This window comes from Epinephelus fuscoguttatus, linkage group LG17 (assembly GCF_011397635.1).
Source record: "Epinephelus fuscoguttatus linkage group LG17, E.fuscoguttatus.final_Chr_v1".
In the NCBI taxonomy this organism is placed as follows: Eukaryota; Metazoa; Chordata; class Actinopteri; order Perciformes; family Serranidae; genus Epinephelus; species Epinephelus fuscoguttatus.
The window spans coordinates 36590306-36609976 of NC_064768.1; the positions used below are offsets into that span (position 1 = coordinate 36590306).

Consider the following 19671-nt stretch of genomic DNA (forward strand, 5'->3'; position numbering starts at 1 on the left):
GCTGCATTTGGCTGAACTTTCAAAGCCCTTTGTATCATGCACTAAGGCCCAATCCCAATACCCCCCCTTGCCCACTACCCCTGGCCCTCAAAATGAAGCAACGAGGGCTAGGGGTTGAAATCTTTCCCTAGGAATTGGGACACCACTCACTACGTCACTGCGTCGGTTACGTTCACACACACGTAACTATTTTAAACAGGAAGCTGCTAGCCATCTACATTTCCAACTGGCATCTACAATGGAGTCTCCGATTGAGTTCATCCTACCTATCGCGTTTGCGTTATTCATAATGCTTTGTTTGATGAACAACAGACGACAGGGGACTTCTGCTAGCTAGCTAGCTAGCTAACCAGCTAACATTACGAGGCAGCATAGTTATACTAGCTGGTGTGTTATCGTAATGTGAAAAACCCGACAATTTTGCAGAACAGGACAGATGACAGGCGCCAGATAGTGCGAGCTAGCTAGCTAGCTAACAAGCAACCTGACGACAGTAACGTTAGCTATGTATGAACTTTTTTCCCCGTCTCTTGCTCAGTGGTAGCCATGGCGACGTCTACCCCTTGCTGGCAAATCAGCATCTGAAATCCCTCGCTCCGAAGGGCTAGTTTCATACCCACTTCCCCTCATTATGCCCCCTACCCCTACACGCAAAAAGGAATTGGGACACCACTACCCCTCGCGGGAACGTGCAAATGTAGGGGTAGGGCTAAGAGGGGGTATTGGGACAGGCCCTAAGTGCTTCATTCTATTGGTAGAACTGTCATTGTGATGATGTTTTTATCTTGTCCCGTGAAGCAATGAAATGTAGCACTGTGCCCAAGATGAATTTCCCTTAGAGGACAATAAAGTTTACCTTACCTTACCTTACCTTACCTTATTCAGCTCTCACACTCTCAAAACAGCCTAATAAAGCCTGAAAATGTGTTTTCTTACTAGGAGATATTATCTCCTACATCTTGTACACAGAAGATCATGTCTCTTATATAGGAGATAAACTTCGCCAACTTTGGCTTGGCTTTGGTACAAACCTAAAGTTTATAGGGGTTGTTTCCTTCATGTGTAACACAGTATTTTGTTCCAATAACATTAAGTTACTGTCCATCCATCCATCCATCCATCCATCCATTTTTATCCACTTATCTGGAGTCAGGTTGTAGGAGCAACAGGCCAAGCAAAGCACCTCAGACGTCTCTCCTCCCAGCAACACTTTCCAGCTCCTCCTGGGGGACCCCAAGGCGTTACCGGGCCAGATTGGATATGTAATACCTCCAGGGTGTTCTGGGTCTACCGCAGGGCCTCCTAACAGTGGGACGTGCCCGAAACACCTCAGGCGCCCAGGGGGCATCCTAATCAGATGACCTAACCACCTCAACTGACCTCTTTCGACCAATAAATCGAAAGCATTGAAAGTTACTCTACAGTGTAAAAAAAAAAAAAAAAAAAAGTCCAGCCCCCCTTGCAGAGATGAAAAGTCTATATTTTTAGGCAAAAAAAAAAACTTGTCAAATGGTGTTTGGAAAGAGTCACAACAGCGTTTGTAGTGTACTGTGTGTGTTGTCTTCTAGTGGAATCACACAGTGTTCCTCAGACCTGTGAGGGTCTGCTGAGGATTAGAACATCAGATGTTCAGGCTACTGATATTAATGCGACTCTACTATTCATGCTGCACTGATGAAGACATATTGTAGCTGCTAGGTGCGCCTGCCACCGACAGTTTTACTGAAGCCTTTAGGGTACAAATTCTCCATGTTCATGCTCCAAGTGATCACAGCCACAACACTGCCATCACTGGCCATTGTTCATTCTAATAAGATGCAGGTGCATGTTGTGACATGTGATTCATCATGAGTCAGACTTTGAGTTTGGAAACGATCCAGCCGGCACAGTGGGCAGCTCACAGCACAGCATGTTTGTCTGTAGATGCCTCCTCTCTCTCCCTGCCTCTGCATGCATACTGTACTCTCCCTCAAAGGTTAATAGACACAGGTTCGGTGCTCCAGGCACTGCTCGTCTCACCCATTATTCCAAATGTCAGCTGTGTAAATGATCAGCTGTGTCCTTATCATCACACATTATCTGGGTAATTGCTCTCTGACAGCCATATTTGTTTTGATGCAGCATACGTACGTTGATAGCCCACCCTGCCATCAGTTTAATGCTGTCATTATAGTCAGGACATGCTCTACATGGATCTCTGACATCTAAATGAATGCATTACGCGAAAAACACAGTGCAGTTATCTTATAGTGAGCTCTTTTCCCCTCCTTTGCTGATTTGTTTTGTACCTGTAAGCCATATGAATGCTTTATTTTGTGCCAGTCAGAACTTGATCTATGTCCTAATGATTGATTTCTGAGGTCTGTGAGTAAAACTAGGAAGTGATGCAAGTAGCAGACTTAATTGACTACGCTGTGGGAAAGCAGGAATGTTTCCACGGCTGATATTCAACCTGATTTAAGTTTTATTAAATGTGGTAATTCACATGAAAACCAACTTATTTCTTAAATAATTTTGGATTTGGTGCATCAGAATTTTCTCCATAAACCTTACAAACTGTCAGGGAGAAAAAGCAAACAAGATGACCACAGTATAGGCTCATTAATGCTGTCTGCTGCAAAGCCAGTTATCCTGTAAGGGTCTGTTGAAAAGGGACTTGTCAATGCTGAAAACATCAGAGGTCGTGGAATAGTGTTAAAGTGTCAGATGCTCATTCCCCCATGATCGCCCGTACAGTTCACACAATTTAAACACAATTTTAAGCATCATGTTTTCGGGTTCTCCATTCTTCCATCCCATTCTCGTGAACACCATGGCCCAATCCCATCTCTACCCCTTAAATCTTCCACTTGGTATTGGGTGCCCTGGTTTGCGAGATAACCCTTGATGAGGAAAGTGAGAAATATCAGGGTAGAGATCTTTCCCTAAGAAATGAGACACCACTTCATACAAATCGGCGGGGCTGACGTGCAGGCATACATTACGCGTAGTAGCGACGCAAGATACCGGTAGTCATTCAGGTTTGAAAAAGCCGGCTCCAGAGCTTGTGTTGTGGTGTGTGCTAAGTTCATTCTTCTCCGTCTGATGAATCAACGGAGAAGAAATGCTGAAAACAGGAGGCGCCTATGACGTCTTCTAGTTCTGATCAATTTTGTTCGGGTAAGTCGATTTGTTTAAATATTTTGACGCTGTGTTCAACCGAGTTGCTGATGGGTTTACGCTACTCCAACCATCTGTTGTTTGTATAGCCTACATTACGATCGTACTGTAACAAATTGTTTTCCAAAACTTGCCGACGTTGCTGACTTTGCAAGGTGTTTCATTTTCCACTTTGTTGAAAGTGTGGGTCGGGGCTCCCTTGGAATCTAGGGTGGGTTTTAAGTGTTGGAAACCACTTCCACTACCTCAATTCTGTTTTGGGACACCATTAGCCTTAACGTGAACGCACACAACCAAGTGGAAGTGGGTATTTTTAGGAGAAGTGTCGGTATTGGGACAGGCCCCATATCTCAGAACGCCTTGAAGAAATTTTCTTCAATTTGGCACAAACGTTAACTTGAACTTAACTATGAACTGATTAGATTTTGGTGGTCATAGGTCAAAAGTCAAGGCCATTGTGACCTTGTCTGTCTCATTCTTGTGAACACGTTATCTCAAGAACACCTTGAGGGAATTTCTTCGACTTTGGCACAAACATCCCCTTTGACTTAACGATGTACTGACTAGTTTTTGCTGGTCAAAGGTCGAAAGCCTATGGTCGGTGTGACTTTGCAACTCTCGTTCTCGTGAACGCAATGTCTCATGACTTTCAATTTGGCAAAACTGTCCCGTTGTACTCACAGATGAACTGATAAGATTTTTGTGGTCAAAGTAGGGCTGGGTGATATGTCTATTTTTTTGATTGTTGATGTTTTTACAGAAATATAAATAGCTATTAGAGAATGAATTATGATTTATATAATGAAAAGGCATTTAGGCAGGTTTTTAAAGATGTTTTTCATATAAAAAGTTATATTTAAGTTTGTTTAATAAATGTGTATGATTCAATTTGTGCTCATTGAAAGACAGTGTAATGAAGGGCTGAATGACTTTTAAATAGTTCAGCTATTTTTTCCAGGGTTTTTTGGTTTTGATTTTCTCAGTATTTTAATCAGTTGTTGGATATCTATGTTTTTCACGCACAAATGGGGGAATAAATGATCACAATATATATATTGCAACTTTTTATTGTGTATGTGTGTATACAGAGGACTTTCTCATGTTGATAACACTTGAAATGCACCAAGCCTCTCCATCATGTTGCCCTTAACCGTGCTCACCCTTCCCTGCGGCGCCGTGGAGAGGCCAGCGTGGAGGGAGTCCTCAACCAGCTGGTCCTGGAGCACCTACAGCTTGCTCCTTTGCAGTGGGGTGAGTCTCTCAAGTGTGACCCTGCGTGTGTGTGCATGTGTGTGAGATTATGAGCTGTGATCACGCACTTACGCACAGTCATGATTGAAAGGTTGTGAACTCCACCCGCAGTTTTGCAAACGTGTTCACACGGAATCCGTATTTAATCAGAATGTGAGGTGGAACTAGAGGAAATGTTTTAATGGTGTAGCTGTGACTGTTGTGTGTTATAGATGTTCTTTGATCTTCCTTTCTTTTAATTAGATCTCCCATTATGTTTTCCATATGCTTGACTGCCAATCACAGTTATCTTCGTGGTTCTGTTGCCGTCTCTTTACCTGTCAGTGCATGAACCTCCAGATCTGGTCTCAAGCCATGTTTTTTATTTGCATTCATAATGGGCTACAGGCTATTTTGGAGAAGTGTAGACAGCAGCTTGGGAAATGTGTGAATCACCCGGGATGCACAGAATTTGTAGGAGCACTCTTCGGTCGCACCATCTGTGATCATCCTCTGAAATCACTTTTGATTTACTGCGGGTGTTTGTTTTCTGAGATTCCTGCTCCCTCTTTGGGCACTGCCAGAATTTTGATTAGTCAGCTGGGGCTGTCCTGCTTTCACAAAGAGAATGCAATCTGCAAAATGAAGCGATGCAGCAGATCAAGCATGGAAATGTAAGAATCTATTGAGACAGAAAGAGGAGGGGGGCGGGATCAAGGCAGATACTTTGCTGGATTCACTGCTCTTCAGATTTTTGGCATTTGAGATGCACCTCTTCTGTGAGGAAAGCTGTTGTGAAGATGTTTCAGATAACATCTGTCTTTGGACTGATTTTCTACATTATGTGTGTTATCTCAGTGCAGACAGTTGCAGATGTTGTCATTATCTCCACTGGGTGTGAGAGGGATCATACATTGGTCTTTTGTGTGCATATGTGTATCTGTCTGTCCACAGCTGATCTCACATACTATTCTCTAACTGTATATAAAGATGGACAGTATGGCCCCATTACCTCCCACGCTACAAAGATGAACCCAGCATATTCCGGGTGTGGTGGCTGCCATCTTGTGCTGGTGACATTTTGAGCCAGAGTCTGCGGTATGGAGTTCCCACCATCTGACGAACACCATTGATCCTAAGCACACTGATTCACACACACAGCTGACAATCATGACGCCACACCCTCTTTTCTACGGCATCAAATAACTTATTAGAACCAAACTTACAAGAAAAAAACAAACACTTCACTTTTGGGAAGCTGTCATGTCGTCCATCTTTATATACAGTCTATGGCTCCCACACGTTATGGAAAAGTGTGGAAATTGATTTAAGTAATTTTCAGGTCTGGATAAGAATGGAAAAAAGAAAACAGAATATGGAAAAATATTTGTGTTTCCAGACTATTGTTCCTAATTTGTTTTCTAAAATAAACGATTCAGAATTTCTAATAATAAATTCAACATAGAAGCAGAGTGTTTTTATGGTTTTTGGAGCAGGCAGCCAGCACAGCCAAAATGGTTACCACTGTGGCAGAGACTGCAGGCCAGAGCGAGCTTGATGTCCTCGAAAGTGAGGCAAGAAGTATGAACTCATACTCCTACACAGAGCTGCCTCTACACCTGTACATCACCGCCTGCGAAACAGCTCTTCCCCAGCAATCATGTAACAACCAAACCAACCCTGGATATCTGTGTCCAGATTAGTTTGAAAGAAAATGATGCAATACAAGAAAAACCCAAATATTAAACTTTAAACTTTTATGAGATATCCAGTGGTGTATTGATCAGAAAGGATGATCTTTTCTTATGAAACCATATCATGAAATATTTCTATGATCCATACCTTTATGGCTGCATTCATCGTTGTTCCACGGATACAGTGAATCAACAAGGCTTCCATATTAAACATCGAGCTGTTTGTACTGTGATGCCAAAAATGGTCTGAAATATCTAGAGTCTGGAAATATTAGTCTGGAAAAGTATGATCTTTTAAAAATGGAAAAACATTTGAGTAAACCTGACTACTGGTCCAATCAGCCTAATATTTTGTCTAAACATTTAAGACTGCATTCTCAAAGACCTTTCATGGTTGGGGGGAATTCATTGTTTTATTGACTGTTTGATACCGTCATTGACTGCTGACTCCTCATTCCTCGTAACCAGGCAAGTCGTCAACAAAATCCCTTTGTAAAAGCATAGCGCAAAAGGCATTTCCGGCAGTTGTAGTGGCCAAGAAAAGCCTTACCATCTGTGGCGGGCCACATTTTGACCTTTGCCTTGGCTCAAAAACTAACATGCACAGAAAACTTCGGTCTCATTTTTAAGTGGCGCATCTGCAGATTAAAGGTGCTGTATGTTAGAATGTGGCCAAAACGGTTACTGCACTCAAATTCAAAAGACTGCCGCGAGTCGTGTCCGTCCCCCCTCCCCTACAGATTCGAGGTTGCTGGACAGCGGCATGCTGGAGACTGATTTGTTTGCCCACAGGCGGCTGCCGTGGCAGGGCTGCGTGGTCACGTCCTTGATCTTCGGTTTTCCAGCGAACCATTCGAGCAAGTCCGGCTTCTCTTCTGCTAACGCTGCTGCCGGGATGCAGCTGAGGAGGAGCCAGCTGCTAATGCTATGTGCTGGGATACTGCTGATGCTGCTTGCCGTGCTGCTGTAGCTCAGTCGTAACTGTAACTGATGCTGAGACTCTACTGACTGTGTGACTAGTAGACGGCGGTGGGTGGCGCAACAGGCCAAAACACAAATTCAAAACATAAATATGATTTGCAGACTGTACAAATGTTTTTTAAATGTGAATATTCTGGCTGTACTGTTGTTGTCGGTGAGATCAGTATGTTATATGAACATTATTCCTTAGTCTCTGTGACATATTAGGAGGATTTTACAACTATTTGCTTTAGATTTCTTACATATAGCTCCTTTAAAGAAATACCTGATATGATACACAATAGTTAGGCACAAAATGAATTAGTCCTTGTTTTTGTTATCCTCCATCCATCCATTTTTATCCACTTATCCGGGGCTGGGTCGTGGGGGCAGCAGGCCAAGCAAATCACCCCAGTCAACCCTCTCCCCAGCAACCCTTTCCAGCTCCTCCTGGGGTACTCCAAGGCAATCCTGCCTATGGTCACGAGCTTTGGTTAATGACCAAAAGAATGAGATTGGGGTGTCTGGACTCAGCCTTAGAGGTAGGGTCAGGAGCTCAGACATCCGGAGAGAGCTTGGAGTAGAGCTGCTGCTCCTTCACGTCAAAAAGGGTCAGTTGAGGTAGTTCAGGCATCTGATGAGGGGTGGGTGCCTTCTGTTGAAGGTGTAACAGGCACGCCCACTGGTAGGAGGCCCCGGGGCAGAACCAGAACACGCTTTGTCACCATATTGATTTTGAGGGAGCCAGAAAGGATAATTTCACCTGTCACTATTGTGCCATATTCACTGAGTGACTACTATCAGTTTCTGCAGATGCGTTGCGGCCAGAACGTGTGCGCCTGGATGAGATCTGCACGCTACTGAGTGCACTTATTTAGTTTCCTCATGCATTCCCTTCTGTAAAGGTAGTTTTGCAGTTCCAGTCCAGGCCTTTGCAGCCTCGCTGATTATGAGCCAGATAATTTGCCTCAGCCCATTAGGATGCCTTTATCAGGGTTGCCAAGACTATCACAGGCTCAATTACGGGTATAGTTCAAGCATTTCCCCTGTGTCTAAAATCGTTAGTCCAGTGGATGCTTTTAATGCCGTTGTGCCTCTGTGAGATACTGTAGATGAATATGACTTGCTTGTAAGAAGAATGATTGTAGTTGTGTTTAATTGCTGGGATATCCAAAGCTTTGTGTTGTTTTTCTCACATTCCCCTACAAATGATAGAGACTGTAGAATGATACTCTTATTTATTTCCTCTGATAACAGAGTTATGCCAGAAAATACTGCTTTCTGACTGTTGATCATTCAGTCAACCCTGCTCTGACACTTAGATGATTTCACCTTTTCATTAGGAAGTCGAAGCTGTTTCAATCTTTTGCAGATCTCATGACGATTATATCCTTGACAATCCTTATCTTGACACACTTGAACATTTCTCTTCCGTTAGTTTATTTAAACTCCTCCAGGAGGTGATAGATAATATGTCAAAAATTCTTCAAATAAAAACTCATCTCTCAGGTAAAAATAAATTCTTGTCATTTACCCAAAGCCTGTTACTGAACAGGCACTGCCACATCTACTGCACGCTGTTACACTCTCATCAATACTGAATTATTGCAAAATATTAATGTTTGTCATTTTAATAACATGGGTGCTGTTGTATCCTAGGAAAAAATTAGTCTTTCTTGAACATGGGACTGCAGAGAGTGATCTGTTTTCATTTCAGATGTAATTTACTTGTCTATAAGAAATGAAAAACAAATGTGGAATCCATTATACATTATCAGGCAGCTAATGTGTAATGGCAGTGTGAGATTTGTGCTATTTGGAAACTAATTGTTTTGTACTTTTTAATTATCTTGAGGAGTGCATTAAAAATACAAAGCTTCTGGAGCAGACGTTAGCCAGGAGAGCGATAACCCCTCACCCATGACAGCATCATGCCATTTTTCCAACGATAAGGGGAATAATGTCGACAGTATTATGAGCAGTTGAGCAGTGTCTGTGTGTTAACATCTGCTATCCAACTATAAACTAGGCGGCAAGGCATGAACATGCATGCAGACCTCCATGGAGACGAATCATTGACGGGGCTCCTCATTGCCTCATGGTGTGTGTTCACTTTAAAATCACAAGTCTTATCCCCGAGCAGCACATGAGTATATATTGTCCTAATGCATTTGTATGAGTGTGGTACATTCGGCTGGTTAGAGTGGTTTAGTATACTGACCATGTCCACTTATGGTGTTGTCTGTGTTGATGGTTCTTTAGCTAATCCAAGATTGCTTCAGTACCACTTCACAGTCGACATCCAGCTGCCCAGCGTTGGGCAAATATCTGGAGGACCATCGTTCTGTGGAAGAAAATCGTAATTCATTCCAGTTTTGCTCTCAATCAGAGCACTTGAGCACGAGGCGTCCTCCTTGATTTGTGGTCGAAGAAGCATGACGTGCAGTTGAGACGACCCGATTGAAGGTCAAGTCAGGACAGGGACAGTTGTCACATATGATCACCCCCTGTATCCAGATGGCTTCATGTAAATGTTTAAGAAAAAAAAATCTAATCTATCTTTTTTTGGTTTATTTTTTAAACCAGATGAATTTGATTTGAAAAAAATCACCTATACTGATACATATAATGCTGTATTTTTCTTTTTTTATTGTCCATTGTATTTTATGGCCTCAGACAGGATTTGACAGGGTTTAAACAAAACATTTTTTTTAGAAAAACTAAAGAAAAGTGTCATTATAAGATCAGAGAAAAACACAAATATAAATTTAAAGCATTTTTAAAAGGGTTAAAAGTCTTACATATACATTTCCATTAAAGATCCAGTGTGTAGGATGTAGGGGGGCATATTGGCAAAAATCAAATCTAATATAATAAGTATGTGTTTTAGTGTGTAATCACCTGAAAATAAGAATCTCTTTTTTTTTTTTGGTTACCTTAGAATGAGCCCTTTATATCTACATGGGAGCAGGTCCTCATTTATGGAGATTGTCATATTTCCCTCCATGTTTCTACAGTAGCCCAGAATGGACGAAGGCACTGGCTCCAGATAGGGCCACTCATATTTTTGTGTTTTCGTGCCAGCCAATGTAATTAAAAGTCCATCTGCGACAAGCAGTGACGGAAAAACACTGATGTGTAAAGTGAAACTGCTTTGATTGGTGTTTTTTAAGTGAAAGTAAGTAAAATTTATTAACATAGTGCTTTTTGCAGACATGGGTCACAAAGTGCTTCAGACACAGAGAGACAAAGTGCACAACTAGCGAAACTATTTGCTCTATTTTGCTGGTTTAAATCACCAGCTTAATTTGTTTTGGAGGGGAAGAGACCTCTGTGGATAATTTGGCTCCTGGTAAAACCTCCTGAAAACCTGGATCTGAAGTTATCAGAGATAAAGTCTGAGCACACATGAGCATGTGTTGGGTGAGCCACCCGTCTCCAACATGCCAAACAGTGTCCCAGAAACACTGATTTGTAAAGTGAAGCTGCTTTATTCAGTGTTTCCACTGGTTTTAATCACCTGGTGTGTTTGTTTTGGAAAGGAGGAGACCTCTGTGAGTCATTCAGCTCCTGGTAAAAATCTCCTGAATGTCTGGATCAGAAAAAAGGTGAGCACAGGTTACGTTATCAGAGAAAAAGGCTGAGCATTTTTATGCAGTGAATACTGCTTATTTTGATTTTGAAACACAATTTTTTGTACTTGGTGATTTTTTTAATCATTCATAAAATACATTTATTTTTGCTGTACTGAATGTTAAAAATGTTGAGTGAGCACATTTTGAAATACAGCAACTAAATAACACAAAAAAATCAGTGTGAGTATTTATTTATAGACACTGTAACCCAGGCAAAGTCACTGTATAAGAAAGAGATTTGGACATCTTTGCCTGAGCTCAGTAACTCTGTGGCAACCTCGATGCCTCTTCATGGTTTACGTCTATAGGAACTTATGAATATTTGATCACACAGGTTCCAGTAAATGGAGGACATCGGGAAGTGCCAGAATCGGTTATCTGTTTGTTTACAAGCTCATTATTATTATTATTATTGAATGTGGAACAAACAGGCCATTAGTAAATGATTGTACCTCAGGGCAGGGCAGGACCACCTCCGAGTCATATCAGCAGAGCTGCAATTATGTAAGATCATATATGACGAAATTCACCACATAATTACAAATGAATAATGCAGGTATTTTTAATTAGTGGCATATTCTTTTGTGTCTGCAGAATTTCAATTTCGAGGTTCTGAGAAGGGCTGTAATTCACTGAGCAGGCTAGAATGTAAAGCGGATTACTTTTATGTTTGTGGTAAGCTTGTTTGGGAGAAAAAACAACAAAGATGTAAAGAATGCCCACCCCCCCCCCCGACCCCCCGCCATCTAGAGAGCATATTATCTCCTCCAGCACTTTTTTCCCATTGATATATGGACAGCTTGAACATTATTTTCAGCCGGCGTTTGTTTGATTTCACAGGGCAATCCTTCAGAAAGCCTGCTGTTCTGCTTTTTTGGAAAGAAATTAACATTAAATATCAACTGTGACTGCAGTATACCAGGCACAATTGCAGCATAATCAATTTATGGGCAGGTTTCATAGACCAGGAAAAAAAAGAATGATTACGCCTAAACTTGTGTACTTGGCAATAATATAAGTCTGGACTGATATGTGCCTCTGTGCTTGAGTGCGAGTACTAATCCCCAAACTTTTCTGAGTTTATGCACTTTTCATTGTCATTTAATTTTCTGCTCCAACAGTAAAAGTCTGTCATTTTGTCACAGATCCTGAGAGAGAAGTCCACCAAACTGTATACGCTGGCCATGGATTTGATAGCGCTGTTGAAAAGGGTAGACAGTATTACAAACAGTCTAAATGTCAGCAGAGCAGCCTTGGAAATTCTCCACTTTTGTTTTTCAGAAGGTTACTGGCTGATTGGTTTAATTATCTGTGACAAAATTGTATTGCGCTTCCAAAAACTATAAGGGGCACTTGTCATGCTTAAAATTGGACGACTCAGAGGGCGGAAGTTTGACTGTGTTTGGCTGTGGGATGGAACGCACCAAATTAGGATGTAGATATCAGCTCTTGTTTTTCACAGGAAAATATTTACCATTAATACCAAGATAGCAGGGTGGCTGATTCACTGTGACCAAAGTAAACAAAAAAGGTCTAAACAAGTGCCGACAGATTAAATGCTCATTTTATGATTCTAACAAACTGAAATTGTCAGATCCAGAATTATTTTGTTTAATTATTCATCAAAAACCACCCCACCCAAATCCGATTATTTTGCTTTCATGTGACCAAGATCAGATTTTTTTCCAGTCCGATCTTGAACACTTTTGTGTGTGTTCCCCTGGCAGCACATACAGGTGCCAAAGTGTCTTGTAGCAAGGTCAGCAGATGAGCCCCTCGTCACACTTGCTGACAACCACATTTGTCCGGGAAGGTGAAGGCGAAGGCAGACATGTCAGATCAAAGCCAGACACTGGACAGTTGGGTGGAGCATGCGACTGACAAATGGTGGCAGACTTAGGCAAGAGGCTCTGCTTGTCAGCTGAGATTGCATCAACCAACCTCAGACCTTAATGTTATGGTCGGCTTCACCTGGTTTACAGTAACTTACGATGCCTTGAGATGTGGTAGCGGAGTAAGCCTACGAGAGTAAGAAATTGAGGTATGCTGAGCTTGCAGCAGGTGCTCAAGAACGTGGCTGAAAAGCAAAAGTCTGTCCAGTTGAGGTAGGCTGCAGAGGGTTTGAGGCAATGGGAGTTTGAGGGAAGGCCTACTGGCAAGTAGTCAAAGATCCCCCTAGAGCTGCTGAACACGGCATTCAGTGGCTCTGGGTGCGGAGAGAGGACTTCACCTTGGCTCCCAGTAAAGCAGACGGGGCTTGTGCCAGGAGTAACTGCTGCACCCACTGGAGGTGTTGTGGGCCTATCTGCAAAACACTGAGAAAAGAGGGTGCCCACTTGATAACCCAAAAGATGCCATTGCGCGCTCGGGGTGCGTCTGTGGCTCAAGATGTAGAGTGGGGCGTCTGATAATCTGAGGATCGGCAGTTCAGTCCCTGGCTCCTCCAGTCTGCTGTGTTTGATGTGTATGATTGATAGCTTATATCCTGATGGGCAGATCAGCACCTTGTGTGGTGGCCTTCTCCATCAGTGTGTGTGTGAATGGGTGTATGAGGCGTGTAGTGTGAGGTACTTTGAGTTGTTGGGGAACTAGAGACTCACTATATGAATGCAAGTCCATCCATTTACCACTTGACCACCCTGCTGACCCTAGGCAACATGCTTAAAGGGAAATTTCGGTTTATTTCAACCCGTCTCCTATCGTCCTAAATTTGTTTCAAGTGACTAGTGACATAGAAATAATAGGTAGCATGTTAGCCGTTAGCCTAGATACAGCCGTGGCGTCAGACCTGTTAAAACGTAAGTGAACGGGCGTCCTTTCAAGTGCAAAGTTAGTCCACTAAACAAGCTTTTTCTCCACAAAGACCGCCTCATATAGTTAGGATAAATGTCAGAGAACATATAGAAAACGACATGTAAACATGTTGTCTTACCTTACCGGTGTGCTGCCATGTTTGTTTGCTGCCATTCCTTGCAACAGAGGCATTCCTCTTCTGTGGGCACTGGGGCACAGCATTCACAGGTACACCACCAATCTCCAGAGCTACGCAGCCTTGCAGCAGCCATTCCTCCTCTCTCGTCCTCTACCTGTTGTGCCTCTCTCTCTCTCCTCCTCCGTTCTTCAATTTCACAAAGCTCTTCGTCAGTGTATTCTGGCTCAAATAAATAAGGGCGGCCATCGCCTCTCGATGTGGAAAGCCTATATACTAACATTCCACATTTAGGTGGTCTTCAGAGTTGTTGTCTTACCTTACGGTGTGTTTACCATTTACCTCTGCTTCCCAGATATAGGGCAGGGCTGTACAGTGCTGTACATATATGTCGCATGTGCGATGGAAAAAAATGTCACACGACAGACTGCTTGCGAGCCGCTTCTGTGTGTGTGGTCTGTTTTTTTCTCGTTTTTTTTTTTACTAGACAACAAGAGCGTTCACTGCCGTGCATCATCTGGCAGCCAGGTGAGTTGGTTCATTAGCGTAATGAACGGAGGGAAAGCTCTTGTCATTGAGTGTCTTTGTCTCTGTGGGGGAGGCGGGGCTATGGGCCACACACACACACACAGCATGATCTTCGTGAGGGGGAGACGAGGCGAAGAAGAAAACAGAGAGTTGAGCTCAAGAGAAAGACAGGGAACTTGTTCCTAAACCAAATGCCACATGGGGAGTGTTTTGGGTTTAAACCAAATGACAGAGGGGAGCCCAGTAATTTGGACTGGTTTGCCTGGTTTGTTCTAAAACCATCTCAACAAAAAGAGTGAATACGACCAACTTAACTGCACACCTGAGAGTGAGAGACTATTTTTTTGTATTTATAAGGTCTTTATTTATTTACATTGGTATTTTTACGTGTTGTTTCTGATATTTAAATTTTCTTTTTTTGCATTCGTAAATATTCTTGTTAAATAAATGTTTATTTCTCTTTAAAAGGGTGTGCTTGCGTCATTATGCCTTTATTATCATTATATAAGTTTAAAAAATGGTCTAAAAACAGCAAAATTACAACAATAATAAAATGATCTTAAAAGCACAATATTGTGCAATATTATCGCTTATCGCAATAATTTCTGACGCAATTAATCATCCGGCAAAATTTGTGATCGTGACAGGTGCTACAAACTTTCTGGCCTGTGCTACAAAATTATCACCCTCTGTAGCACCAGTGCTATGAGCTAAAAAAGTTAAGGTACAGCCCTGTAGGGATAAAATCATAATGTGACAGTCAAAGTGGCTCCATAGCACACAAAGAAAAGAGTACCAAATACAATGAGTATGATGTTTTTTACACAAGTAACCTTTGCTAATAATTATTTCATTGATTCTACAAGAGTCAATCTGCATTATACCAGCACTTTTTATTAGTACATAAGACAGCCAGTGTAGTCATAGTGATTGTTAAAGTCCCATTAGGGGTCAGATGAAGTTTCGTAGGGTTCCTTTTCACAAATGTATTATTTATCCCAGTAGTAACCAGGAAAACTCCTGAGATACATTGTTTTTCATGAGAGAGTCAAGTAACTAACACAAAGTTATGCAAAAAACAAAAACAAATGTACATTTACATATTACACAGTAAGATTTCACCTGAGGCCTGAAAGAAAGCTTAACTTTTCAAAACAGTTACATTCTACTTTGAAACATGTTTTGAATGTGGCATGAAGGCACTGTATAAAGTTTTCCACATGGAGATTGTCTCGTAAATCCAGTCTGCAGTGACTCTGGGGACAGTGAAAAAATGTTCCGTTCCACCCTGAGAAGTATTTGTATTTGCACTTTAATTCGTCCACGTCAGTGTTGCCCTGTCGCTGTAAGGTTCCCACCTCCCTCCACAGCGGCTCTAATGCCAGAACAGGTGGTGTCATTTGTTTTTTTGCAGCCTGGCATTATGTAAATAGTCCCATTGATTATAGCTCCTCAGCTGTCAATTTGATTAAAGGCAAAGTGGTGCACCTCGTGATAGGTGTCGCTGTGTCAACTTAATGGAGTGTCGCTAAATAAACAGTCACCTGGCCAATCAGATGGAGCTCTCTGAGGGGTTGACACCATCATAGCAGGTTATGGTACCCATAATAGAGAGCCGGAGGTTTGTATCAGACAGGAAGTGCCCTGACATTTTTGAGATAAGATTAAAGAGGGTGAAATTTTTAATGATCCCCTTGGAAGAAATTAAGTTGTTGTAACAGCAAACAGGAGAGGTTTACTGCAATAAATCTTACTGTGAGGAAGTAAAATGTAATTGTTCCATGCTTAAAGCCCCACTAAAATGTATTAGAGTAAATGAGGTATAATGGCAGCAGTACAACATTAAGACTTATGAATATCCACTGTATAAAGGAAGCACCAAGAGTCCGAAATGCAGTATTTAAATATATTTTTAGCTTCAAAGACAAATGTCTCACTAATAATGAATATTTTAAAATAATATAGGTGATCAGTACAAAGTGATATCAAACACTCGCAATGACCTGCATTAATTAGAAGCCATATTTAAGCAGCTGTGGACAGGCTTTGGTTTTCAGTATTGCCTGCCTGTTGAGTGCTGTAACCAAGCAGTGAGATGGAAAACAGCAAGCCTGAATGCGGACTTTGCACCCATTCCCCACCCTCCCCCCGTCTCCCACCATCAGTCTGCCACCAGGAACCCATCTCAATGGAATACAAATTCACCCATGAATGGAAAGACAAATGTTTAGCCTAGGAGAGAGATGGAAAGAGAAGAGTGGGGGCCTCGCTGTAAAAGGCGGAGAGATAATTTAATAAGACACTGCTTCTGAATCGGCTCACACCATCCCCCCCCCCGTCTACCTTGCGCACACACAGATGGACATTTGGAGCAGTCACAGGCGGTGGCTTTTCAACACACACTGGGGACACCTCACAGGATAATATGTCTTTAAGCTTTTGTCAGGTGCCCAATTGCCATGAGTGCTGCAGGTCTGATGAATGGTGCTGCCAAACAGCCCAGACCCACCTAACACCAAAGTCCCGTTGTGGTGATGATGATTAGAACCACTGACCTGAGAGACAGGATGGGAACGAAGACATGCATGGCTGAAATTGAAGGAAAGTGTTCTCAGTGCACCTGTGACTGGTAATATGTCACATCTACAGTATGAGAATACATCAGCTCCAGGCTCTGCTGCAGTTATCTGCACAGCAGTGACAGGGCCTGGGGGAGAAGATATTAAGCCTTCCTAAAGCCCAACTTACTATAGCAGGACATCAGTCCAGTCTGCCACCAAGCTCCAGGGAAGGCAGACTCATCCATCGTCTGTTGTGACCACCTATGATTTATTCTATTTTTTTGTTCAGTGTTAGCTTTGATAAGCCCCAGCCACCCAAGACTCTGCGGAGAAGGGAGTTTAGATAATCAATGGATGGATGATATATGTATACCGGTGGCTTATTAACAGTGGATGTTTGAAAATGGAGACAAAAAGAGGACACGAAGCATAAGTAATTGACATGAATCCAAAACATTTAATTAATGTATAATTAATACATGTATATTTAATACATTTTAAAGTTTAGATGAACGACAATACAGCTCTCCAAAAGTGAAGCCAAAACATCTTGATCGTCGTCTTGTGGCTGGCTGCAGTATAGATGATAGCGGCCGCTAGTGGTCGAATTGTTAATTTTTAACAAGGGGGATGCAATGTAGCTTTGATTTTTTTGCACGCACACATAATCAAATATGACAGCACAGATGTGCAAAATTAATCAAGATAAAGAAAAATCCTGACCTATACCTGCTGCCTTTAAAAACACAAATAATGCAGTAGTATTGCTATTGCAATACAGACAAAAAAAAAAAACGTTTAGAGTATAAATAAGAGTAGTTCTAAAATAGCTGTGAAAATTAATCTTAGAGTCACTCTTATCCTATAGACATTTTCTTAGCCAGTTATAATTTCTCCTTACTCCTTGTGCTGATAATTGGTGATGCTGTCAGGTCCCTGTCCTGCCTGGTTTCTGCCTTTCCCTCTTCTATCTATTGCAATAATATAGATAATAAATGTGCAAAGCAAAATTCATAAATAGAATTAGGAATAGTAGTGGTGACATAGCTGTGGAAATTAATCGCACAGTCACTTTTGTACTCTAGATATTTTCTCTCAGCCAGTTATAATCTCTCCTCACCTGTGAGGACCCTGTATGATCATCCTTGCTGGCCTCTGGTCCACTGTCTCCTCCCTGACCCTGCTCTTTCTATTGTAGCAATAAAGATTAAAAAAATATGTGCAAAGCAATAGTGAGCACACATTCTTATTAAGGAGGAGTGGGTTTATTCCTAACATGAAACTAGCTAGCAAGTGATTTAATATAGGTAACATTAATACTAGTGTTCTTGGCATCTATTAATTAGTCATCATTTAGCGAACATTATCTACATGCAACGGCATTACTCAACTTACATGGTTTGTTTGGAAGAAACAGCAGTCTACTCATGGTGCATTTAAAGACGGCTCGGAAAAACCACATGTTAAAAACGAATTGAACGGTTGTAATGGCTGCAAAAAGTGCGGGGGACAGAGGGCACAGATACAGGAAGTGCGGGGGACATGTCCCCTGTGTCCCTCTCTCAAATTACGTCTGTGCCTGCACACACAGATTCTAGATTAACAAGGGGGATGCTTTTTGGTCAATTTTGTAACAAAGGGGATGGTATCCCCCCTCATCCCCTCTCAATTCGACCACTGGCGGCTGCCCTCTTCATGTTAAGTGCAACACACACTGAAACTACGGCGGCTGAGACGTACATAAAAGGCTTTTCTCGCAGCGTCGGCCGTGCTGGAAATAGAGAAGTGGGCTGAAGCAGAGTGGCGCGGCATGTTGGCCGGCGCCGGTGTGGGTTTGTTTATAGAATATAATGGAGGTGGGCATTTTGACACGCAGCGGTGTGTGTTGCAGTTTTGTGGATGGGACATGGGCCAAACTAAAAACTCAAAGAACACATCAAATACATATTTCCGTAAGGTGGTTTCCGTCATTTTAGGTAGTTCTTATCATCCTGCTGTCCTCAAGTGTTCGTTTTTCTCATACATTTGGATTTGATTAGTTATTTAATGCTATAAAACAGGGATTTTTACAATATGATTGACAACTGTGTGAGCCAATCAGTGGGCTCACATTTAGTGGAAGTGTTCCCAGTTGGTTGGACGAGTATATGGGCTGCAAAGTTGATACCACACACACTGCTACTGTGCAGACTCTGATTCCAAATGACATCACCAGAGCAAAATGGCAGCAGTATCCTGGATATTTTAGCTTCGGCAAGTTGTTTCAGCAAGTTTGGTTTAGGCACAAAAACCACTTGGCTATGGTTGAGAAAAGATCATATTTGGGCTTAAATAGCCAGTGTGAGGGCACAGTCCTTACAAGAAATGCTGAGATGTCTCAGAACAAAACAACAGTTTTTCATGGTAGTATCCCTCATGGAAACTAAGCAGTATCTCTGGAAATAACAACCGCACTGTATCCAAAGTTGCTAAAAAACACCCACCTTTGGTAGCTAAAGGTTGATGAAAACACAGCGATGACTTGCTATAAAACAATCTTTTTTGTTGTTTGTTGGTTTTGAACATTTGTCTGCAGCTTGGCAGTCTCTCCTAGGTGTCACGCCGTCCACCTCCCGATGACAAATGGTTAATGGACTCGCACTTGTAAAGCGCCTTTCTAGTCTTACAATCACTCAAAGCGCTCTACACTACGTGCCACATTTACCCATTCACACACACATTTATATACAATTGGCCAAGGCTACCATACAAGGTGCCACCTGCTTATCAGCTAAACATTCACACGCTCTCACAAACTGATGGCACAGCCATTGGGAGCAATTTGGAGTTCAGTATCTTGCTCAAGGACACTTTGACATAGATCTTCCGATTAGTAGACGACCCACTTTACCTCCAAAGTGAGCTCATGTACTACGTCACTTCTGAAACCTTGATCCGAAACATATGAAATGTGCAAATGAAATGTATTCATAGTT

At 42.0% G+C, this 19671-nt stretch overlaps 1 protein-coding gene across 2 annotated transcripts in view; it reads left to right on the top strand.

The window, feature by feature from the left end:
- The window catches only part of trappc9 (trafficking protein particle complex subunit 9), a 315126-nt gene that overhangs the window by 208535 nt on the left and 86920 nt on the right, over positions 1-19671 (top strand). For both annotated transcript variants that reach the window (XM_049602007.1, XM_049602008.1), the window contains one exon: positions 4319-4410. In XM_049602007.1, the coding sequence (XP_049457964.1) occupies positions 4319-4410 (92 nt within the window). The remainder of the gene's footprint in view (positions 1-4318; positions 4411-19671) is intronic.